The sequence below is a fragment of the Leptonotus elevatus genome, chromosome 7 (assembly GCF_054856555.1).
Source record: "Leptonotus elevatus isolate MCC_2025b chromosome 7, RoL_Lele_1.0, whole genome shotgun sequence".
Classification (NCBI taxonomy): Eukaryota; Metazoa; Chordata; class Actinopteri; order Syngnathiformes; family Syngnathidae; genus Leptonotus; species Leptonotus elevatus.
Window position 1 is genome coordinate 8841379 of NC_141245.1, and position 25124 is coordinate 8866502.

Sequence of the window (25124 nt, forward strand, 5' to 3'; positions counted from 1 at the left end):
TCCTGAGACATTTATGGTGCCCAGGGTAGTTTACGTTTAATCGAGGTTAATGCGTTCAAGTACTGACTTGTAAAGGGGGAAAAAACGAATATAATAGAACAAGCCATAGGCAATGGCAATTACTAAATACAGTAATATATATTCATTAAATTATGCTCTAGTTTGGTATAATTATTTTTTATTTTTATAATGATTTTTTTTTAAAGACGTGTCAACGAATGTGGGAATTTATAGAGAGAATTATCTTGTTCGGATAACTGATTTGACGTCTCATGCTGCGTTCTCTTCAGGATATCTCTAAATTATCTTCCGCTCGGTTACACGGGGTTGCTGTTTGGTGACGACGGAACAAATCGTATCTTTAAATGAAATCAGTTTAATTAACTGAAACAGGCATGTCGTATGAGTCAATAATTCAACTATTATAGTTTGTTGGGAAAACCCCCTGTGAAATACAGCTATTGAAAAACAATATCAACATTTAAAAAATGTCTAATGACTCAGAGTACCCAAGAACGTACGTCATGCTCACGTCACAAATATTGATAGTTCAGCGAGCAAATATCTGTACGTCTGTAATCACCCCATCTGATATTGGCGTTCCCTAGCATTGGATAACTGCACCAAAGGGGCGTTGCAGTTGCTTTCCGACTTCCCAGCATACCACAAACGCACCACCAAAACTCAAGGAGTAGCGAGGCCGCCCTGTCAACGACAGAGCCACCCACCTTCCCTCCGCCCTGTCCTGTCTGACTGCTAAACGGGTTGGCAACCTTTATAAAGCACACACCTTTCAACCTTAGGTCGCCTTCTCTTTCTTTTTAGTCGAATCGCGTTGTATAGGCACAATCATGGCGGCGAGTGCGAAACGAAAGCAAGAGGAGAAACACCTGAAGATGCTGAGGGAAATGACGAGTTTGCCTGCTAACAGAAAGTGCTTTGACTGTGACCAGCGCGGCCCAACCTATGCCAACATGACGGTGGGCTCCTTCGTGTGTACCTCCTGCTCCGGCATCCTGTGAGTTACCAAGTCGCTCGACCTTATAGTAGCATGGACATGGCGCGAGCCCCACACAACAACTACTAGATTTAACCATACATATGGTTGCCACGAGCAGTTAGCCTACTAGCTACTGGCTAACGAACGACGGTTGCTCTAACAACCTTGGTGCTGCTGAGAGTTCTAACGTGTACTTGTTGACACGATGTCGTCAGTGTTGATCTGACCGACTGACATTTGTCCCGGTTGACTTTGCCTTCTCATGGCAGCCGGGTGAACGAAGTGACATTTATACAAGCTAAGTCAACACAGGGCGCCTGCTACCAGTTGCTTGTCAAACCTACTAACTGTGCTTGCCAAATATAGTACATGCACGTATAGGATACAACTAACTATTTTGGGTCGTTTGACTGTAACGCGTATACAGTAGAGCGTGTTTTGAGTTAAAGCTTGATAGTGCAGTTGTGTAATCAAGCATCTGTATGTAGCCTGGGATTTGGGATTAGTGAAGCCTTCACCGACTGACATTCAGATTGCAGTTGTTGCTAAGGACGTGTTGTTTGTAATTGTGGCGGTAACTATTGTGGTCACAGCAGAAGTGTAGAAGTCCTCTTGGTGGGATGAGTGTCATCATCATCAGGGTAGAATAACGATTTTAAATAAGGATTGTTTCACTTCACGTGTTTTTGCAGCGACAAAACGTTTACAGAAATGGTTTATTTGTCTAGAATAACGAATCATTCTCATTAAAAAAAAACTATAATTAGTTGAATATTGATTGCACATGGGAAATTACAGTATCAAAAATAAAAGTATCCTTCTCTAATAACATCAAACCAGTTGGTGACACTGAAACACCCCTGCAGCAACTGTTTAACAATATTCAGGGGAATGCAGAGTATGGAGGGCCAACACTGCCAAAATAAATGAAGTGATAAATGAAAACAGACTTTTTATATACAATATTAAAATAACCTTATTAAATGTTTAGTCATGCCCAAATCTACAATGCTGACATTGAAAATAATGGACTTGAACAAAAAGAATGATAATATTGTCATTCGTTCTTGAACAAAAGTTGTTGATTTAAGAAAAACTCAGATTTCATGGGTACAAAAGTATGTGAACCTCTCACTTAATCGGACTTCATCCAAACACTTTCTTTAGGGATATATCAGTCTTTCACATCTACTTTGGGGGAATTTTTGCCACTCTAACTTGCAAAATGCAGCCATTTGAGAGAGGTTGGATGGGCATCTAGCATAAACTCCCCGCCACAGAATTTTGAAAGAATTTAAGTCAGGATTTTAACTGGGCACATCTAGAACATGAATCTTGTTGTTCTTCAGACATTCCTTGGTTGTATTGCTGGAATGCTTTTGATTATTGTCATGTTGCATGAGATATCGTCTACCAGGCTGTAACTTCACAAAGGACGGCTTCAGGTTATGATCCAGGATTTCACAATATTCCTCTGAATTTGTGATTCCCTGGCTTATGTGGAGTCGTCCAGGTCGTGAGGATGAAAAGCCAGCCCAGAATCTTAACATTCTCACCCCTATGCTTCACTCTACGGTGAAGGTTCTTTTGCTGGTATGCAGTGTTGACTTTTCACCAAACATGACTGTTTCAGTTGTGACCAAACAGTTCAATTTTGGACTCATCTGTCCACAGAAGGGATTTCCAAAAAGCTTCAGGTTTTTCCAGGTACTCTCTGGCAAAGTTGAGATGGGCAAGCCTTACATGAAAGCCTTGTCGATTGACTTCTCTTCTTATTGTTGAAGCATGCACATGTGTCCCAGATGCAGCAAAAGAGGTCTGAAAATCCCTTGATGTTAAGTTTGAGTTTTGACTACACAATTAATTGGGGGGGGGGGGGGTAAAGAACAATGCATATAATTTATAAACCCACACCTGTTATTTTATATAAAATGTAATGGTTCAGTCTTCAAATTGAACAGCAAAATCAGGTTGAAACAATTGGAAAGTCCAAATTGCTCAAGAGGTTCACAAACCTTTGAGCAGGACTGTATATATGGAAATAGAAATTAACAAACGTTTTTAATTTTTCTTTTTCTTTTTTGGCATTTTAGGTCCTCCATAGTAGAGGGGAGGGCCAGTAGGTCGGGCCGCCACAGTATTCAAGAACCAATCCTGCCCCTGATCTAAAACAATACTTACCTAAATTCAGAGCTGGCCAAAACCGTTGTTACATTGGACTGTCATTGATGGATGCCCACCTTTCAGCGAGTGCTTTATGACGCAGAGCTTCATAACAATACACAGACCTGGATCGATGGACGTAAACCGGCTTTAGTTGGTGCTCAGTTCGTGTATTTTTTTTTTAACCTTTGCGTCATAAAGCACTCGCCGAAAATGTGGAAGCATTCGCCCCAAAAGTTTTAAAATGGAAAAAAAAAAAATCAATAATTATCATTATCAATTAATATGAAATCCTGTACTTATGTTATGATTCATTTTCCAGCCATATCGTCGAGCCTTAGTCAGCACATTACTGCTGCGAAAATAAAAGTGGACTGTGAAAACCAGCATTTCAATGAACAACAGACTGAAAAAAATGTCATCCTTCTTTCAGTCATCCCAGGGACTGTATAGGCCCTGTCCACTTGAAAACAGCTGATCTATCTCTTTAAAAAAATAATAAAAAAATGTAAGTTTCCATATGTGTATTCTCAGAAAACGCTGGTTCCCTTCGGATAAAATGGAGAAATGATAACAAACCTTTTACGGATAAACTTAAACTAATTTCTGGTTGGGCAAGGGATTAGAGTGGTGTAAATTTTGGGTATGCAGTAACAAGAAGCCATTCTCAGATGCCGAAATAAGAGAATACATGACTGAAGTGATGGACACACACACTGTTATAAGGCAAACGGCTATGACTGAGGCAAATGACTATGCTCTTAAGCAAATCCCCCTCCCCTCTCTTTTGAATAACTGTTTTAATTTATGTCAAAAATGTACATTTTATTATAGTTAGTATTTTGCATGTTGTTTTTTAATGTGCTGTGGCAGTGTTACAGCGACTTTGCAGGTCTGGCATATACATACTACAGCGTTTCAGGGGCCTGAGTGTGATGTGTGAGACAAGTGTGTGTACATGAGAACAATGAAAGCTTCGGGCGAGTCTGAGTTACTGTGGTTTGCTAAAAAGAGATGTGTGTGTGCGCGTGGTGTTGCCATAGGTTATGGGAGACAGTGACCTGTTGTGGTTGGGCAATAAACCTTCTAAAAAGCATATTTTGCTCTGTGTTTCTATCAGGAGTCAGAACCTAAAGAAATAAATACATAAACTGTTGTGTGGTGTTTGTCATTACAGTTTTACATTACATTCGATGTGAGTACAAACAACTAAGTACCAAATTTGTTGGCTTCTCTTCAGAAATGTTTATGGGCACTGGGCAAGCTAGCATTGTTGAATCATTATTTGTTTTTATTGTTGCATATCCCTGTGATTTAATAGGTACCTGTACTCTTATAAAAAGTCACTCTTGGATAAATATTTTCTCACACTCGGATGAGAAACTTCTCGACTGGGGGTTGTGGCTTTTATATGCAGTTGTCTGCCTAACTTTCCGTTTCCTCTTTGTATGTACTATGTACTCTTGTTTTTTTTCATACTATTTTAAAAATCAAGATTCATCCATCCGTCCATTTTCCTCACAAGGGTCGTCATAATGTGAAAAAAAATGTCTTGCTAAAGGAAACCATTTGAAAATGAACATAAATTGCAAGACAATAAATTAGCCTATTACCTGGCAACTCAATAAGCTGCCTTCCTTCCTGTTCTGTTCATTCATACAGTTGCTTGCTTGCATAAGTCTTTCCTGTATCATGGAAGTCACTTTGATTCCATTTGACAATTATGTGCATCTCTTAATTTCCTACCAGATTTGTTTGTTGCTGGTAGAACATCACTTCTTTAACATTTTGGTACTGCAATTACGTGTGTGCTTATTTACTCTATACTCAAAATCTTTGGCTCCCTCTAAGTTGATGACACTGCATGATATAAACCAACCGCATAATATTTTATAATAATTGTTTTAATCTAATTTGATTTCTATTTTTAATGGGTTTAATCATTTCATACTAATAATAAACATAAAAGTTACCGGGGAAGGGTTTGCAAATTGGTAAATTGAGCGGAAATAATGTGGTCAGTTGTGTTTCTCATCACCATCTACCCTTTTCCTGTGGTGTACAATATCTTGGTGAAGGTAGTGGATCTCTTAATTGTTTGTATTTTTAGACAGTTTTCCGCATAGGAAATAATGGAAATACAATTCAGCCATTCCATGGTTTATGGGTTACAACTGTTGCTAGCTTATACCCTCATGAATTGTGCAAGCACTTTTTAAGTAATGCTTAAACATTATTCATAGTCATACAAAAGAAATGGAACTGAATGGTCTATTAAAGTAGAGCTAAAAAAAAAAATGTCAGGGAATTTTATAATTATTTTGAATTGTACATCTTATTTGAGTGTCAGAAGTCATGTACACAGCACACTGTCCACTGATTTGTATGAAGCCTGATCTGATTGTAAGACAGGAGGCAGAATAGCTTTCTGTGTTGTAACCAGCATGTGATGTGCATGTGCAACAGGAAGTGGTGGAGAATGGAGATATGTTGTTTTCTCATCAAGACTTGCAAAAGAGTTGGCATTGTTCATGCCCCAACTTGATCTTTCTGTCTGCAGTCTTAACATACACTGTAACTTTGAGCAGCTCGGGTCAAGACAAGTTGGGCTTTTGATCAAGTGACCCATATTAGTACCATATTTTTGGGAACATTGTTTAATGTTTGCATGTTAAGACTTATTAGAAGGACATCACTGCCTTGCTGATCTTTTACCCCAATAATTGTGGTTGCGCAATAGGTGGAGCAGGAATTCATTACGTAAACACATTCCTTATGAAGGTGGAGGCTTTCCCTTGAGGAACTCTTACTTAGAATATCTCTTTCGGGAGATTTGCACTTGGCAGGACGTAACCCCACTTGACCTATGTATTACCATTCTACAGAAGTTGGATGACATGAATACAAGTATCTTGCAAATCTGCTCTGCCAACCATCGAACTGATATGATTTTGACACATCAAAAAATGGGGAAAAAGCAAACCTCTCATAATAGCAGGTAATTTCATGTGTCAATGGTGATCAACTTATTGACTAGATAATACTTACTGAGAGTGTCAATCAATGAATCAAACCATGTTGGTCTAACTGCTTAGGTTTAAAGCTTGAAGCCATGGGTGATAAGGTGAAATTTGTGTTACAAAGCAGGAGACTCCAAAAACAGCATGTTTGTTCAACCATTGAATGAATGAATGAAAATTTGATTTATTGGCAAGATAAATAAAAAATTCAACATGGGCAAAAACAAATTCCATACATAAATATACAACCGAAAGGGTGTAGGCAGAAGCAAGCACCATTGCATCATTAAAGAGAGCAAGCTATTTTCAAGACTATAGATAATACTAGATTGGTCACAGACCCCAGAAGATAATGAATTTTACGAATATGTACTGCAGCACAGTGCCTCTAAGCTCGTTTTCCTCCTCCTAGAATTTTTTTTTTTAACCTGTAGAAATTGTAAACAGTGTTTCAATAAAATCATTAAAATGGATGCCTGTTATTTTTTTTCCATCCACAGACGAGGACTGAATCCACCCAACAGAGTCAAATCCATCTCCATGACAACCTTCACACAACAGGAAATAGAATTTCTACAGAAAAATGGCAATGAGGTAGGCTTTGGCTGTCAAAGGTAAAAAGAAAACAAAAACACTTTTAAAACCGCTCTAATTTTACACTGATCCAAAGACACGCATACACTACATGAAAGATAAACACAGTCCCTTTTAAAATGGTGCAGACTGCTCTATATAAACCCTCAGGTCAGACACAGTCTTTTTTTGGGGGGGGGGGGGGGGGGTCAGGCAAAGTTGTGTAGAACAGTGACTATGTTTACATGCAGGCAATAATCCTTTTAAAACCCGAATATTGGCAATATTCAGGTTTTGTAAGGCCATGTAAACACGCGCAATAACCCGAATATGATCTTATTCGGGTTTTTAAAAATCCGAATAAGACCCCTGGGTTACACCTTTCATAACTGGAATTCTTACTCATATAAACGCTTTCGGAATACCTCGATCACTGATCTGAATATATGACTGGATAGCCAATAGCCCATACACACCCGTACAAGCCGTTGAAGCGTCAGGGCGCCCATTTTGCTCCTTCCATCTCGCGAGCAGACTACTGTGTAAACGTACAGATTAGAGATATACAGTTCGTAGCCAATTAGTATAGGCCGGGAGCGGTGTTGAGGGGGTTTGTGGTGGGGTGGTCACTATTTTTTAAACAAGACAAAAACAATAACAAGTGGACGGTATGTGCTGCTTTGAAGACCCCCTTTTTCTTTTATCGCTCAGTTCCTTAGACCCCAATATTACCTTAGATTTGGCAGAGTAGGCATCTTTTGTTGAATTAGTTATAATTCTTTAGTAAAAAAATATACAAGTTTCCTCCTGTAAATATCATTAAGCATATCATTTATACATACAACACTATAAATCATGCTGTTTCTACTAAGTACTGTCTCAATTTCAAATGCTTTGATACTGTAAATAAATGTATTGGATCGTTTGCCGAGAAACGTTTTTTAGAAGGAGTAATATGGCGGCCTCATGGCTTCAAAAGTCTTGGCCTATCGGCTATCCAGTCATATATTCAGATCAGTGACCTCGATGGATCGGGGCAATGTTTAAACCTGAGTCTACCTATAGCACAGGGCTAGGGAACCCTGGTCCTCGAAAGCCACTGTCCTGCCTGTTTTCCATGTCTCTCTTCTCAAACACAGCTGACTCAACTGATCAGCTAATCAGCAAGCTCTGTAGAAGCCTGATAACGATCTTGTTCATCAATTAGGTGTGTTGACGGAGGGAGACATGGAAAACAGGCAGGACAGCGGCTCTCGAAGACCAGGGTTCCCTACCACTGCTATAGCAGAATGGTTCGGCCCAACCTGTCATATGCCAACCTGTCAATCATTTCAAAATGTTATTAAAAATTAAGTTAGTGATTTCTTTTTGAGAACATATCTTTACTATGACTCCAAAAGAGGACAATTAATGGTGATCATTTTTATGTACACACATTTTTATTTATTACAAATGTAATTGTTTCTTTCTTTTTTTATTTCCAAATAGTGTGGGAGACCACTATGCAAATGAAGCTCCAAAATGTAATAAGTCAAACAGTCATTTCAGTTTTTCAACCAAAAATGCTATGCACTGGAGAAGGGGGTAAAAAATAATTCACAGTGCAATCCTCATGAGAGCTTTTGTAACGGTAAATTGGTTTTGCAGTTTCAGTTAATCATTTGAATCTATTTTCTTTACCCACATTCAGATTATTGATAGACCGGACAGACTAAACTATATCATTATTCAGCAGTAATTCCTGGGACCGAGAGTAAAAAAAATTAGCATTGCCACTTAGGAGGTAGTGTCTATTTAAAGCTGTAACAAAGCAACAGACTCGAGGTTAAAGCAGAGTCATAAATCCTCCAGAGCTGTTTTATTAATACTCCAGCCTTCAAGTGGCCTTCTGTCTGTCCATAGAGACACTTGGCATAGATTGCAGTGGTGTGCAAATATGATATGTCAGAAGTGTTTTTTTGTGTGCGGCATGAATTGCTTGATTTACAGTAAACCACCAATTCTGAAGGCATACACAAGAAATCTATGAATCTGACTGTCAATAAATAATTCCAAGATAAGGGCATTTATTATCATGTAAATTAGGCAACTTAATATTTATGGGGGACATTTTGGGTCCACTTAATGCTCATAGACATATTTAGGAAGAAAAAAAAAAAAGAAGGGGGGGGGCAGAAAATATTTTCTTGGTTAATTTTAAACTTTATCCCGATTTTTATAAAAGTAATTACAAAGTGAGTGGTCTAACATGTCCGGTTTGGTAGAATGTGTTAAAAGTCAAGCTAAAAAAATGTGTCTAAAGTTAATTTGTTTTCTTGTTGTTAATGTTTCAGGTATGTAGACAGATCTGGCTCGGCCTTCATGATGGGAAAAGCTTATCGGCACCAGACTTTAGAGAACCACAGAAAGTCAAGGAGTTTCTTCAAGAAAAATATGAGAAGAAGCGATGGTAAGGCAATTCTTGAAAGTTAAATCCTTGAATAACAAAGAACCTTTGTCAGACTTGCATCTGAATTAGTCAAAATAAGGAAAATGTAGTGTAGTGTAAAAAAACTGAAATCTAGTGGTACATGTGCCTTTCACGCCGATGGTATGGGTTCTATTCCCGGCCAGTGCCAAAAGACCCAATCCCAGCAGGTCCCAAGCGCGGTTAAAATAAAATAAAAAATTTAAAAAATGGTTGAGTTTAGGGATGCACCGAAATGAAAATGTTTGGCCGCAACCGAAAATAAAAAATGCTTGACTAAAAACAGAAAATCGAAACGGCGAAAAAAAATTATGCCAATTTTTACTATCATTGCATTTATTATAATTAATTAAAATTATAATATTATTATAAAATATTTATTTAGCACTGGCATTTTATTAAAGCACAATATAAATTGAAATGTGCCCACACCGCAGACATGTTGGCTAATGGTACATTAAACACCAAACGAGGTTTGAGCATTTTCTGGCGGTGCGGTAGTCAATGTAGTTCGCACAGGCGGACACAGATATGCGTGCGGCGGGACAAGGTGCGGGCACTTAAAATTGGCACATTCACATATTCACCAACGTTTAAAAATAAATAAATAAATTTGTTCGCACCAGCTAATCTGATTCGGAAACAAACTGCAAAGTCACACACAGCATCCTGCACAGGTCTGTCGCCACCCGGAGATAACGGCAAGTGTTTCCATGTTTAAAACTGTTGATAGCAATAGTGCTAGCATTAGCTAAAGTATTTAGAACGGCCACTAGGATGCCAGTGAAAAAGTGGAAGCGTTCGAGGGGCTCTTGTAAAAAAAAAAAAAAGAAGGGAAGGTGCTGCAGGAGAAAGAGTGGCTCACCTGTACTGCAGTACACGGCAGTTCTGTATTTTTTCGACCCACTTAAATGTTGTACACCAAACGACGCCCCTCTCCTCCGGTGTGCGCAATGACCCCAGGAGCTGCTGCGAACGACCGACGCAAACTCACATGGTGAAAAGCCAGCGAGGCGGACACTCACCCTCGAGTTCGCTGTTTAATTCAAACAGACGCTTGCTTGCGTTTTTTTGCTTGCATCACCACAACATCATATTTTTCAGCCATATTCTTTCGGCTTTAATTTTATTTCGGCCCAAAATTTTCGGTGGCCGAATATTCGGTGCATCACTAGTTGTTGCATCAGGAAGGAACTGTGCCAATCAAAATAATCATTCAATTTGGTAAGCTATGACCCCTGATGATACAAAGCTGAAAGTGGCAAATAAACATTCCATTTAAATTTGAAAAAATTAATCTTTGTTTTATCTTAGTTGGTTTGTTGTGTACTTTGCTTCCCAGGTATGTACCTCCTGATCAGGCCAAGGCAGTGGCATCTGTACATGCGTCTATCTCTGGCTCCTCAAACAGCAGCACCAGCAGCACTCCAGAAGTTAGACCTCTTAAATCCCTCCTCGGAGACTCAGCTCTGACCCTCCATCTCAACAAGAACACCCCACCTAATCAAGTAAGATTCCTAAAGTCCTCCCAAATGTACACAAGCTGAATTTTTAACTGTCACTCCTGCGGTTGGAATATATTAGGCTCTGTTCACACTGCAGGCAAATGCAACCCAGATCAGATTTGTTTGCCCAAATGCGACCTGTATCAGGTTTTTGTCAGTATGAAAATTACAATTCAGATTTTTTGTTTTTTTTTGCGGACGCATAACATTCACACAGCAGACAGACTGAGGTCACAATTAATAGGTAATGTGAACGCTTACTAATAGAAAATCGAATTTCACAAAAAAAAGTAAAAAGTTAGCATTAAGACCTGCAGTGTGAACATAGCCTTAGACTGGATATACAAATGTTTTTGCTAAGATTTTTGGTGACCTTTTTGTTCTACCTGATAGAAACAGAATATTAGAAGCCACTCTGAGAATGAAACAAAGTAGTTCCACACAACAATAATTGTTAAATATTTACCCCTCGGTCAGTATCAATCAAAATTGAGTTTCTGTCTCTGTAAAGGGTGACTTTTTGATACACTGCTGATGGATTTTATTGGTTGGAAGTGTACCTGAATGTTTAGTATAACATTAGGTACACTCTTACCACTTTCCGTAAGGCAAGTCTGTTTACAATTCCGTCTCTTGTCTCTTCTAGTCTCCGGTGACCAGCCGTGGGCAAACCCATCAACAGCATGACAAGAAGGTTGACCTCCTCAGTGACCTAGGTGGCGACATCTTTGCTGCCCCACCAAAAATTAGTGCAGGCGCCGGATCAAGTTTTGCAAACTTTGCACATTTCAACAGTCACACAAGTAAGAGAGAGATGTGTTTGTATCTTAAATAAAATGTAGAAACGTCTTAGCAGAAATGCCATTCCAGAAACCATGAAAATAGTAATATATCATTCCATGTGTACATACTTAATTTTCAGCTTTTAATGCGGATCTGCATTAAAGATCATATGGCATCCCATCTCTGATTATGTCACATTTATCCCATAATCCTATGTGTTTTTTCAAGTCACATCTGTTATTCATTATGTTAAATGCCATTCTCCTCTCATTGTCTTTGTTGGTCTGCCTGTGTGAACATCGTGACCCCTCCTCCAGCAGCACAGAATGCCAACTCAAATGCAGATTTTGCTAATTTTGATGCATTCGTGAGCGCTCCAGGGTCTGTGTGTGGTTTCCCTTCAGCACCCCACGCCCCATTTCCAGCCGCAAGCACAGGTAGAGCAAGTTACCTTCACTGGAAACCTTTTGTATTTTATTTGATATAATTCCATTCATCACTTGACTAAGGTAGCTTTTCTCATTACTTCAAGATTAGAATGCACTTTAAGAATGCACAAATCTGCTTAGTTTTAGCAGATTTCGAGGCATGTACTGAATCTTTTAAATGATTATGGAAATAAAGTAGCTCTCGTGTAGCATGTTGGATTTGTGACTGGCAAGTCTGCTTTAAGGTTCTGGGCTTACAGGTTTCCACTGGCATTTGCATGTTATGCCCCTACTTGCGTGGTTTTTTTCCCGGCACTGGCTTTCTCCCACATTCAAAATTAAAAAACATGCGGGTTAGGTTAATTGAAGACTCTAAATGTTGTGTTGGTGTGAATGTGAGTACTGTCAACCCCTGCATACTTACAAATTTGCATAATTGCAGATGTTTTTTTCTCAAATATTTTCAAATACTTTTTTTTTCATATTTTCGGATGATTTCCCAGGATTCACCCCCCTATTTTCGCCCAATTTTTTTTTTTTACCCAAAGTAAACTACACTTTAAGAGTGACTGTTTATACCTCCACATGCATAACAGCAACCTCTAGTGGAGATCCCAAACGTCATTTTTGCAGTGGGAGGTCCATGCCAAAACTTTATTGATGAATCTTACCTTTAAAGATTCATTATCTCTTATCCTTTTCTTACAGGCTTAAACTTAAATTGTGCAATCAGTTTTTCTTCAGTAGCACTCTATTCGCTTTGACCTCTTATTTTTTTGTGTGTGGTTCTGGTTCAGTTTGTTTCTCCACCCTACATGGCTCATTAGCCCATTACTCATTTTCCTCATTCCGTTTTTGATCGCTATCAATTTCTGCTTTTGGGGCTGCCAGCATTCACTGCCCTCTCATCCAGCCGGAGTACATGTGAGTTTGCAGTTGCTCTTCCTCTCTAGGTTGCATTCAGTAAGTCACACACTGTTTGGCCTCGGCCATTCTCCAATATGCAGTGCTGTCAAATGTTTCCCCCTGTCTTCGTACAGTTGCAAGAAAACATGTGAACCCTTTGAGATTACACTACCTGATGGATATCTGCATAAATTGGTCATAAAATGTGACCTCTGAATCAAAGTCATAGCAACAAACAAACATCACACAAACTTTTCATGTTTGTATTGGACATAGCATGTAAACTTCTATACAGGGTGGAAAAAAGTATGTGAACCCGAGGCTAATGACTTCTTTAAAACAAACTCCGACTTTAATGACAAGTTTGCTCTGAAACAACATGCGATCGGGAGAGTCACCCTCCCCCACGCCGTGCTCTCGTCATTCACCAGACGCATTCAAGGGTTTTGATCGTCCCTTTAGGAACGCTACGGAGACTTACCTTTCTTTCTTTAAAGGAATTTCATATTGCTCGCAGAGAGCCAGCCGCCATTCTACGTCACTACGCACTGAATGCATTGCGACGTAAATAACAATGGCGCCGTACGTCCAAATAAAGTTTCTACAAAATGTATTAAACTGGAAATGATTTTAGAACAATTCATCTCAGTTATGTTAGTAACAACCAAATAAATAATATAGAGCAAACTTCTCATTACAGTCATGGTTCCTTTTAAGAACTAATTGGAGTCAGGAGCCAGCCTAAGTTTCTAATGTGACGAGATTGGTTGACGCTGCATTGACGTATTAAAAAAAAAAAAAAAAAGCAATTCACACGTTTCTTCGCAAATATTGAAAATATGGATTTTTTTTTTTAATACATTTGCAAGTCTGGAAAAATATGGATAATTGAAACTACTGTATGGAAAATATTCATGTTTGCAATATCCCCCCCCAAAAAATCTTAAAAAATACGTAGATTGATCCTTTTTTGTTTAAGGTGCTTGCTTGAAAGTGCTGCTACAATGTTTGTGTGAGAGCACACATGATCTTGGTGAATACTCGATCCTAATTGGCTCAGAAAATGACATTGGTGTACATTGTCAGCTGATAATATACTCTCTTCGAACATCTCAACTAGTTCCTGATAGCGTTCCAAAGGGATCCAATTTAATACAGAACACCCTTAGCCCTTAGATTATATGAGCAAACCAAGCGACCGACGGTCAGATTTTCTGCTAAATAAACATGACGCATTCTGATGACAGAAATGAGTGACTTTAAAAGAATGAGTGATTTGATTTAAACATTTACATTATTTGGTGATTTCAACAAACGTTTTGTGAGAGGTGTATTGTGTGGAATTAGTTTGAGAGCTATTTTTCTATTATTGTGACCAGACTTAGATGAAGATTAGTTTAAGAAATCTAGACAATTCCAAGGGTTAACAGACTTTGTCTTGCAATTGTATTTGTATGTTCTAGCTTCAAGCTCTGTGTATGAATTTTAAATTCAAAATTTAAATCGTACAATTTCGCTGGAGCCTGCATTGTTGTCCCTACACAGAACTGCTGTGGACAATGCATCAAATGGCGGCCATATGAAACTTCCGAAACGTGTTGTGAACTGGCACAGGGTAGATGACATTACTTTTGTCAATTTAGTTTTGTGTATTATAACTCTCATTGATTTGCACTTTGTGCTAAACCCAGAAAAGGTGCTGTTCTGCACATAACCGAGTGTAGAGGATGCAATGTAGAAGACTGTTCAGTCAAGCCTGACTCCTCCCCAACTTTAGTTTTAGTTATCTTCTCGCTTTTGTGTGTCACCGAGCAGCAACAACCCACATCCTCTTATGACTCTACAATCTGTCTCTTTTATGCAGGCAGTGCTTCAGGGGGACTAGCAAATGCCAGTTTTGCACATTTTGACAACTTCCCCAAATCATTTAGTGCTGACTTAGGATCCTTCGGTTCGTCCTCCCAGAGTAAAGCCACAGGAACAGGCAGGGACATCGCACAGAGTACTCGTGTCCTTGCCGATAAATACGCAGCCCTCGCTGACCTGGATAATGTGTTTAGCTCTGGCAAAACAGAGCAAGGTAAACCTCTCCTGCCTAGCTTGTTCCATCGAGCTAAGTTGTTTCAGTTAGCGATTGTTCGTATGGGGGGGTGGGTGCTTATGTCCCAACTAAAATAAATTTGGTGGCGAGTCATGGCTGATACGTTTTAATCATTAATTCATTATCTATAGCTAAGCCACACATTGAAGAGGACTATCTGTTCATTCTCTGGTTCCTTGTCTGTGATAATCCCAAACAACAAGCCTCAGCCTCAAGGGGCTTTAAAAAGATGTGCTGTGGTTTAAAAGGCTCATTTCACTTGAAAAAGCAGACGTTCGGTGATGGGGAAAAAAATAGATAATAATTCTGGTGTTAATAAATATGGCAGGTATTTCCAGACCTTTCACCTTGAGCTTCAAAATGAAAAGCAATCTTTTGATTAGTTGAGCTGACTGAGTACTGTTGTTGCTTGTGTTTCCCTTTCAGGGGGCGCTATTCCTTCTGGGGTGAGTTCAGTTTCTGCCGTGTCTCATAACCAACCAGCACCAGGAACAGGAGGGGACCGCTATGCTGCTTTAGTTGAACTTGATACAGTTTTTGGCCCCTCAACTCCCTCTTCTGGTGTTTACAACAACAGCAGCAGCAGCAGCACACATGGGTGAGTAAAAAAAAAATGTTTTTAACTCCAAAATCTTACTTGGTATTTGTTTTTGGCCAGGATTTCATTTAGCTCAGAGACTGGCGCATCCACAACCCAAGCACAACAAGCGCTACCTGGTATGGCTCAAACCTTCGGGGGTGAGTAAATAAAATTTTCATTCATTTTTTTTAATGTGTTTTTCAAAAAAAATTGGTACGTCGCAATTGAAAGCTTTTGTATATGTAAGAAACCTTAGTGACCTCGTTTTTGAAATCCTGTAAGGATAGATATAAAGGATATACGGACTGCAAGTCTGCATTATTATGAGATAACACCGGCTACAGACCTAGCACGGCAAGCCACACCCACTTTCTAGAAAGAGAAAGTGGGTCTGGACAGGCATCCATAGACAGCGATTCGGCTCCGGCTGAAAACAGGCCGGCCAATCAAATTCGTCTTTTTGCGTGACGTCGTCTTCGTGAGCAACGTGACGCTTCACTCTTCAAGTTTTTCCCCCAACGACGACATAAGTCATTCACTACTGTCTCTCTTCGGCTGGATGTTGGATTTTTACTCCGTCTCCGCAGAGTGAGTCTGGATTTCCAGGCTACTCCTTACCTTGGTTCTGTATGCAAAATGTTGCTTTGGACTCTATATACATCTTGATATAGCACCATATAGCATTGATGATCAGCAATATTCACTATTTCCAGAAATTTGAAAGTGTAGCATAATTGAAAAGGGGTATTTTCAGGTTTCTTTTTGCAATGCTTTTGCCATGTAATTTTTATGACCTGATATCACCTGTTATGTATCCTGATTGAACTCTCCTTATGATTGACCCTCTCCTTAGCAGCCCAGCCAAATAATCCCTTTGCAGCTGCTGGTGTCGCAACCGCACCAGCCAACCCTTTCCAGAACAACAGCAGAGCCGCCGCTGCGGCAGCAGCAGCAGCAGCAGCAGCAGCAGGTCAGTCACTTTGTGACCGTTAAGGTGAAACTCAGTAAGGATCTCGCCATGCCAAATCTGTTCAACCAATTAGCAGACAGCAGTGGTTTATGTCACCTAAATTGTGCTGGTACAGTGAACTGGGAACCTCAGCTGACAAAAAGATACAGACCGTAAATTAATCATACCTTGTCGTACCTGGGTTTTAAAGTGGAAATCCATCAATAGAGCTATTGGGAGAGTGTTCCAGATATGCAATGGATTTCCCTCTAACTGAGCAATACACTGCTAGCGATCATATAAAGGCTTGGAAGGTTACAAGTTTGTACAATCTGGATTTGTTTTTCTCCTTTCTGTGTGGTGAATATGCCATTTAAGATAGCAGCTCCACTCAAGCCTTGCACTTTTGTTATACTGTATGTAGGCATCTGCTGATTCGGCCGTTGTTTGTGCCGTATATTTTTTTGTTTCTGCTGCTTCTGTTGATCAGTTAAGTTCAAACTGGGTAATACTAATAGCTATAAAACCATAGCAGCATAAGTGAAAGTTTTTACAAAAAACAATTTCTCCCAAATTTGTTGCGTGTGGTGGGAAGCATCTGCTAGGTAGCATCTGTTAGCATCTGCTGCCATGTGCAAGTGCCTGATCATGCCATCATTTAGTAATCAATAACTCTATAATCAAGCCACATCTATCCTGCAAAATTGGCATTGGTTGTGTTTGGCGTAGTGCATTGTGGGATGCGTGATGTCCACGTCCGGAGCTCATGTACAACCGTGCCAAGCAGTGTAGATATTTGCAGTGGAAAACAATGTGTTGTCAGAGTCCAAAATTGTGAAATCAATTTGGGAGACCAACAGTATTTAACCCTCTGCTCGTTTGCAGCCTCGTTTGGCACCGCCTCCATGAGTATGCCTGCCGGATTTGGCAACACAGCAGCCTACAACCTCCCAACCAGCTTTAGTGGAACCTTTCAGCAACCTTTTCCTGGCCAGGTGCCCTACTCGCAACCTACAGCGTATCCCCAACAACTCAATGGTGTGTGTGGATATCGGCGTTTTAAAAGTCACTAAAGATAAATTACTGTGCATTGAAGGTCGCATTTGGTTCCGAAGAAGAAAGTGGATCCAACAATTGTAATATGTACTTGTTGTGCAGGTGGAGGATTTTCAGTCTTTGGCCAGGTTAAGCCAGTGGGGACTCCCTTTGGGCAGACGATGGCTGGACCAATGGTCTCCAATAACCCTTTTTTGGTTAGTGAGACAAATCCGTGTTACATTATGTTTTGTCTAAATCGTCCAAATCTAGTCGCTTGGAGTCTAATAGTACTTGTCTTTCATGTTATAAGACTCAGCTACATGTCGAACACATTAAGATAATTGTGATGTGACTTAACATGAAAGAAAGTGCATGTGTAATTTATTTATTTTATGGTCACAAATTGGACCATGACACTAAGCATAAAGTGGATAAAACTGAATTATATTCTTCACTGTCTTATGAAGAGAAATTCTCTTACTTTTATAGCTATGTATGAATTTGTCTTTGCATATCTAGAAAAGATTGATTAATACTAACAGTGGTAGCCCCCTTTCTTTTCAACAGCTAGCTACATTTCTATTGCTAAATGTGGAAAATATTTGCGATTCTTATTTATTTCTTGATGCAGACCAGTATTATTTTAATCAATGATTAACTTGTTAATTTGTGTGCATGTATGTTTCGTAGGGTGCGGGGCCAACGGCGCAATATCCAACAGGAGGCTCTTCAACAAATCCCTTCTTATAGCATTCCATCATATCAGCTCCTTTTCAGGGTCCACTGATGACGCTTGCATCTATTTCACTGTTTTGTTTCACAGGTAGCTTTAAAACGCAATGTTTGTATAGATTTGTATTGCAGGTTGACACAAATTGACCACTCTGAGGTGTTCTAGTCATGACACTGTTTTTGGTGAGAAAATAATGTGATGGTGAGTGCAGAGGGAGAGGTTGATTCCTCTTCCTCCCCATTCAATTTGCGAATGGATCGTCAAACTGGCTGAAAAGTTTGGGTTTGCAAGCAGTAGTCAACCTTTATGCTAAAATTCTGTGAATATTATTTCCTTAAGCAAACCCACTCTTTGCGCATATCAGTATTTGTATACAAGGTTTGTTATAACGGAACTATTGCTTGGAAAAGCCAATGCGTACTGCCATCGACATTGTTTATTTGTGCAGAATACTTTTAGGTTAACCGGACAAATATTGCATGTTCTCTTGAGAGAAAGAATGCTGCAATGCTTTTTGGCCAGGCCACGCCCGCACGAAACAGGCCTGGCTCACAATGTCGTCCACATCCATGCCGGGATGGCGCACAAACTGACAACCACTTGCATCAGACAGTTTTAAGTTAAGTTAATTTGTATATATAAAGTATATATATATTAAAATGAGTTTTAAGAATTGACCAAATCATTGATTTCTATTGCTGTATGAATATATATATATATATATATATATATATATATATATATATATATTAAAAAAATAAAAGTTCATTTGTAATGGCTTTGTAGTGAGTATGTATTGATTTATTTCTTAATGTGCATGACTACCCAATTTGCTATCAATCATACAAGCAAAAACTTTTATTTAAAATGTCATTTTGCACATATCAAGTTAGATTTCTCCTTTCAAGCAGGAAATTATGGATTGAATTGGGAATCATGTTTGTCTGGAGGTTGTTTTTTTCCGTGGGCACGCAGTGCAAAACATCTATTTCGCTCAAGTAACTGGAATATACAGTATGACGAACTTCCAAAGTGAAAGCAAATATTTTAGCATGCCCTAACATTTCATCAAACACAAAATTAAACAGTCCGTAGTATATTTTGTCAGTAAAACTACGTATATAAGGTTCATTGTCAATGGCTCTTTGTTTGCAGTGTCAACCAATCATTTGCTGTCAGTTTACTGGCCTAGTTTATTTGCAATAAACAAACTACAAGACTGTTGAGGTGGAAGGTTTTCAGCGCTCTTGCTCAACATTGTCTATTCTTCTCTCGACCTTTAACTACACTGTCGAGTCAGTTAAGATAAAGGATAAATCATTATTAGGATTGTTCTTCTCATTAGTCATCTTATTTTTATTGCCAAATACAAAAGATCCCCTCCCTCAAATGTACACACTTGTCATCGACAGCATATGCATACAACAGAATATGATGTAAGTGGCATAGAAGATCCAAATGTTGGTTCTGAAGGTCATTCAGATACTGGTTTCTAATACCGTGTAAGAAACTAAAAAAGTATTTTAATATGTTGAATTTAGTATGTTAAATGTAAAATGATATTCAAAAAGATTTTAACTTTGTGCTTCTTACACAAACGGTGGGATATACTACTTCTAGAAGTTTGCATGTGCTCTGTTTGCACATGTCAGCATATTGTGAGTGTTAGTCTACAGGCTAATCTATATTTAACCTGCAGTCACTGGAATACATGTTTTCATATGCAGTTAGTCAAGTCATCTTGATCATTTTCCAGTATGATGATAAAAAGTTTCCAGGGTTTTTAACAGTTGAAGAATCCACAGATACGAAACAGACCCAGTAGGAACCCTCCAGTCTGACCTCCACTGCATCTCTCCATCATCAGCTACTGACTGTATGTGTGTTCTACTACCTGTGCATGTTTCTGTTTCCATTCCCTGTTCTTGAGTGATGACTTGAATCCGTCAACAGTCCAGTCAAAGGATATCAGCCTACATTGATTTACACGTCAAATATCAAGACTATTGAGCTTTATTGTGTTATTTAACAACTTGTGAGATGGCAGGTTGTAGAATTATATGACTGATAATTAGAAGCATAAAAATGACACAAGCAGCTGGAGGTACGTTGTTACATGGGACATTGTTTTTTCTTCTTCTCTATATAGCTACACCACAGTGACTCCAGAGTAAATAGTGGTGAAATCATTTATTTAAAAAATACAAATCTTGCATTTATTTCAGGTGCAAAGCAAAAACACAACTAGCTCTATGGCTAAAACTCAATATAAGAACATAAAGGAAAAATCTGCAAAAGATAGCAAGTGATGCACAGTAAATAAGTAGTCAATGGAGTAAATCAAATCCCTATTTCAAATTTTAAAAAATGAGCCCTCAACAATCCTTGCGACTGCTATTCTGGCTTTCAAGTGTTCATTTTTTCCCGTTAGTCAGTAAAGCTTTTCAATCATGTTTGTTAAAATAACATTCTTAAAACAACATATCTGAGGAAACTGCTGTCGAAAGATTAGACATAAAATAATACTGTAACAATAATCAACTCATTCAAGAACTGTTAAAGTATAACAATTGGTTGACCATCAGAAAGGTTCTTCATAGATCACCTCCACCATGTCCTTTTTTTGCAGGCTATCTGGTGGCTCTGTAGTGCTTCGCTTTGTACAAGCAGTGTAGGTCCCTCGAATCAAAAACAGCACGGAGATGACGGCATGGTAGATCCCGTAAATGAAGAACTGGAGCGAGAGAGAGAAATCACATTTTTCTCAGCGCTGAACCAAGCTCCATCTTTGGCTTTGTATGCAAAGGTAAATGATGGCCACTAGGTGTCACAGTTTTTGCATCAATGGCTCACATTCTTGCATTGCATAGGCCTACATGTTATTTTAAAATGCACAAATCTGCTTCTGTTTTATTACACGTCCAAACATACCTGTGTCACAATGTCCAGTCCTAATGTAGCGCCATCGACAAAAATAAGTGTCATTATGGTCTGCAGGGAGAGGGCCACAAAGGTGTTGATCCCGAATGTCAGGGCGTAGCACTCCATCGAGAGATTTGCTGCTATCTGAAATCTGAAATGCATTGTTGCTGTGATGTTTGAGTTAAGCTTTTTCAAGATGTTACTCCTCTGCTGTGTGACTGCAGTGAACTTACGTTGTGATGGTGATGAGTAGCATGTAGCATGATTTAAAAAGGGCATAGCCAGCATAGCAAGCCCAGATATTGCTGGTGAGCACTATCAGGAACACAGCGCCTGCCTCGGCGGCTGAAAACAAACCTAATGCCAGCTCTCCCCACACAGACCAGTTCACCTTGATGTAACCCACTGAAAAGGCTGCTGCAGCACCTGCCCCACAAAATGGATACGTGAATAGTCTATGTACACTGTATCCGCATATTGAAAAAAAAATAAAAATAAAATACATCCGTTTTATATATATATATATATATATATATATATATATATATATATATATATATATATATACACACACACACACACATACACATAAAACTGAGTTAATTTTTTAACAGCTGGCAGTGACTACTTTAAAAAAAAAAAAAACTTTTCATGAAGGGAAGTAGTTACAGTTGGAGGCTACTGTACTAATAGCCTATTGGACTTGAGTCATTAGTAGGGACTAAAGTGTCCTATTCTATCCTTTAATGCAAACACTACAAAGTTGCAATTTCACAAAATAACATTAAAACACAATGAAATAATCCATGACAAATACACAGAGCGAGAGAGAGGCATTTTGCGTATTCTGAATGAATACTAAAACTAAAGCAATAATTTTAATCTTACGCCAAACAACCCCAAACATCAACACTACAAAATCATTTTGGAGCGGTTCAAAATGTTACATCAATATACTGTATATCTAACAGTGTTTCCAACCCTGGTCTTCGGGGAACGCTATCCAGCCTGTTTTCCATGTCTCCCTATTTCAACACAGGTGATTCTAGTGATCAGCTCATCAGTAAGCTCTGGAGAAGCTTGATAACAATCCTCATCTAAACCTGAGTTCATTAAAAGTTCTTTTAACGCCACTCATTTTTGTAACGCGCGATTCTTGATCGCCTCTTATTTGGAAAGCCTGTACTGGGGGAAGTCCAGTCGCAACGCAGCAGACACGTCCACGTCAAAATTTAGCAGTAATAAATTTAATGATGCTGCATATATTTGTGTTGAGGGGTCAAGTTGTACATCACAATTAGTGCAGAATTTCACAAGTTACTTAATGTTAAAGATTAGATGGCTCTTAATATAAAAAGTAGCATGCGCTGGGCCATCACCAACGGCATACATATGCAATTATGCCATCTAGTGGCAGAAAAATGAAATTTATGAATTATGAAATTACTGTATCAATAACTAAAAGATGCAGTCATATTTCATTTGTTCCTACTTTTATGTTAGCAAGCGTATGAAAACTTTGGGGGAAAAATGTATTGTACACTGCGATTGGCTCGCAACCAGTTCAGGGTGTACCCCGCCTACTGCCCGAAGCCAGCTGGGATAGGCTCCAGCGCCCCCTGCCACCCTTGTGAGGAAAAGCGGTTAAGAAAATGGACGGATGGAATTTATTGTACATTTAGAACAGATATAAAAGTTTGTGATTAATCGCCTGACATCCCTAGTTTGAACGTATTTGCCATTCAAAAATGGACTAATAGGTTAAATGCAAAAAAAAAAAAAAGTTTGCATTTTTCCCCTAATGCCATGGGATATTGATTTGCAAATGTTTGAAAAATGCTATTTTTTATTAGCATTCGGCCAACATTGTTCCAATACGTTTGAAAATTAACTAAGTATATATTGTTTATTTGTAATTTTTACGATTTATTATGTCTACAGTGTCTGATTTACGTTTGGCATTTTTCCCCAAAATGCCCTGGGGTATTGCCTTGCCCATGTGCATACCCAGACTTTTAATAGCCACTCTATCTACAGTTAAGCCTATCAACTGTCTATATCTAATCTAATGATGTTATGGCTAGGTGTGGTTTGTTTGCAAAAGTGTACAGACATGCTAGGAAAAACCCAAACAGTCTTACCAACAAGAGAGCATGCAGCTTCTACTCCACCATTGTAAACGGATGATGTAGCAGATGGCTCAATATGGTCCCACATGAGTTGGATGTAGTTGATTATTTGTGTATATCCAGCTGTGGCCAGAGCCCACCACAGGGACCAATAGATCAAATTCCTGCATGTGGATCATTAGGATGAGAAATTAGGATTATTGATCATAATTAGTACCAGGTCACATTGATGAACGTGATAAATGGCTACATGTGCATGCATGCAAGTTAAATATAGATGGAAAAAGAACAGAAGAAAATGCCTTGACGAGTAGGACTCCCTGAAGCTTTTCCAAAGTAAATGACCTGCACTGAGCACATTTTTCCTGCTGCAGCAGGCAGCATTGTCATTACGCTCCATCTTCTGTTTCCCGGAGCGAGCGTCGTCCGCACCCGCTGCCGTTTCATCAGGCCTGTCCGTTCTCCCAGGCACCTCCTGCTGGGACTGTCGGTCCAAAACTGCAGTTGTTCTCCCTTTGAAGAACAAGCTCCTCTGAGGCATTGGCAACCAAAAGGAGATGAGAAAAGCCACGCTTACAACGCCCAGAGTCATGGCATTGATATAGAAGTATTCCAACCCTGTTGATTAGAATTCAAATTTTTGAATAATTCAGGAGTTTCTTTTATAATTCTTTTTGCAAGTGAATATCAAGTAGTTTTGCATACTGAAGGGACACAGTTTAATTGAATCCCTTTTATTAGTTGACTATTGCAAGATTTGAAACACCACCTGCCGATGAGACGAGAACTTGGCCCAGGCCGGCACCAAACGTGTACCCAAAAAGGGCGGCGCTGCGAAGGTAACCAGTGGCTTTTTGGTAATTCTCAAGGGGAATCACGCTGTATATGTAGGAAAAGTAGGCCACATCTGTGGCAGTCGCCACAGCATAAGTCATCTGTAAATGAAAGAACTGTTTTTAAAATGAAACCGGTGATGACTGTTAGTCCATTCATGGACAATTGGACATGTGTATGGAGCCACGTTATCTATCTTTCAGCCTTGGGAAATGATTTGATTGATTTTTTTTGTTTTACTGATTTTGGTATATAAAATATTTGTTGTAACACTTGCAAACCTCAAGGAAGACCATGGCAAGTAGTCCAGGGGCAAAGCATAGCAGGACATAGTTGACAACCAGGAAGAGCCCCTGCACTATAATGAGTGGCTTATATCTCAAAAAGTCAGTCAATAGGAAAACAGGGAAAAGGAAGGCCAGGTAGGAATATGTCCATATGGGAAATAGGTAGTTGGTCACCTAAAAGAAAACAATGTGCAAGCAAAGAACATGATTGCTGGTGTAACACACACACTGTTGGTGGTGGGTGAGATCAACTTACCACTTCTTCAGAGATGTTCTTATAAGGTCCAATTAAGTATGGCGCGAGGAAAGGCTCTGCAATTCTGCAGTTGGCAAAAAAACCATAAATTGACAAGACTGCAGTCGGAAAAGCCCAATTTGAGGACTTCAGCTTGGCCCAGTAGCCCATCGTTTCCCCTCCCCCAATAGAATCTCTCTTTTAGCCTCGTTCCCAGGGTTCCTAATGTAACACTTTTCCCTTCCACATGGCACTTCCTCAGTTAGTCATCTCCACTAGCTGGAATAATCAATGTGTTAGATGAGCACGTGTTACACTTTATGAGCTTAGACTTTCACCTGTTAGAAAACAGCATGATAACTGTGCAGACTTTAAGACCAATTCTGAAGTGAAGGCAAAAAGCACGTTTCCTTTCTATTATCATTAAAAGTGATTATTTGTATGAAACATATTCATCTTGATCTTAACACA

General features: G+C 39.1%; 2 protein-coding genes across 9 annotated transcripts; one reads left to right on the plus strand and one right to left on the minus strand.

The window, feature by feature from the left end:
• Nucleotides 1-656: 656 nt before the first annotated feature.
• Nucleotides 657-19023, plus strand: agfg1a (ArfGAP with FG repeats 1a). 8 transcript variants are annotated; one of them, XM_086080886.1, is made up of 12 exons: nt 657-1018; nt 6684-6777; nt 9090-9205; nt 10566-10731; nt 11375-11531; nt 11832-11948; nt 15373-15544; nt 15605-15684; nt 16380-16495; nt 17357-17513; nt 17634-17728; nt 18204-19023. In XM_086080886.1, the coding sequence occupies exons 1-12, from the start codon at nt 852-854 to the stop codon at nt 18261-18263; spliced, it is 1497 nt and encodes a 498-aa protein (XP_085937012.1). In that variant the 5' UTR covers nt 657-851; the 3' UTR covers nt 18264-19023. The 8 variants fall into 8 exon arrangements, with proteins under 8 accessions (XP_085937012.1, XP_085937008.1, XP_085937011.1 ...); XM_086080882.1 differs by having other exon boundaries at nt 658-1018; nt 11829-11948; XM_086080885.1 differs by having other exon boundaries at nt 658-1018; nt 11829-11948; nt 16383-16495.
• Nucleotides 19024-20421: 1398 nt separating this feature from the next.
• slc19a3b (solute carrier family 19 member 3b) lies at nt 20422-24824 on the minus strand. Its single transcript, XM_086080891.1, has 8 exons — nt 24675-24824; nt 24413-24592; nt 24067-24232; nt 23600-23915; nt 23310-23461; nt 21402-21594; nt 21178-21319; nt 20422-20980 (listed from the first exon to the last, which is right to left on the minus strand). Exons 1-8 carry the CDS (start codon nt 24822-24824, stop codon nt 20828-20830), a joined length of 1452 nt encoding a protein of 483 aa, XP_085937017.1. The 3' UTR covers nt 20422-20827.
• Between the last annotated feature and the right edge of the window lie 300 nt (nt 24825-25124).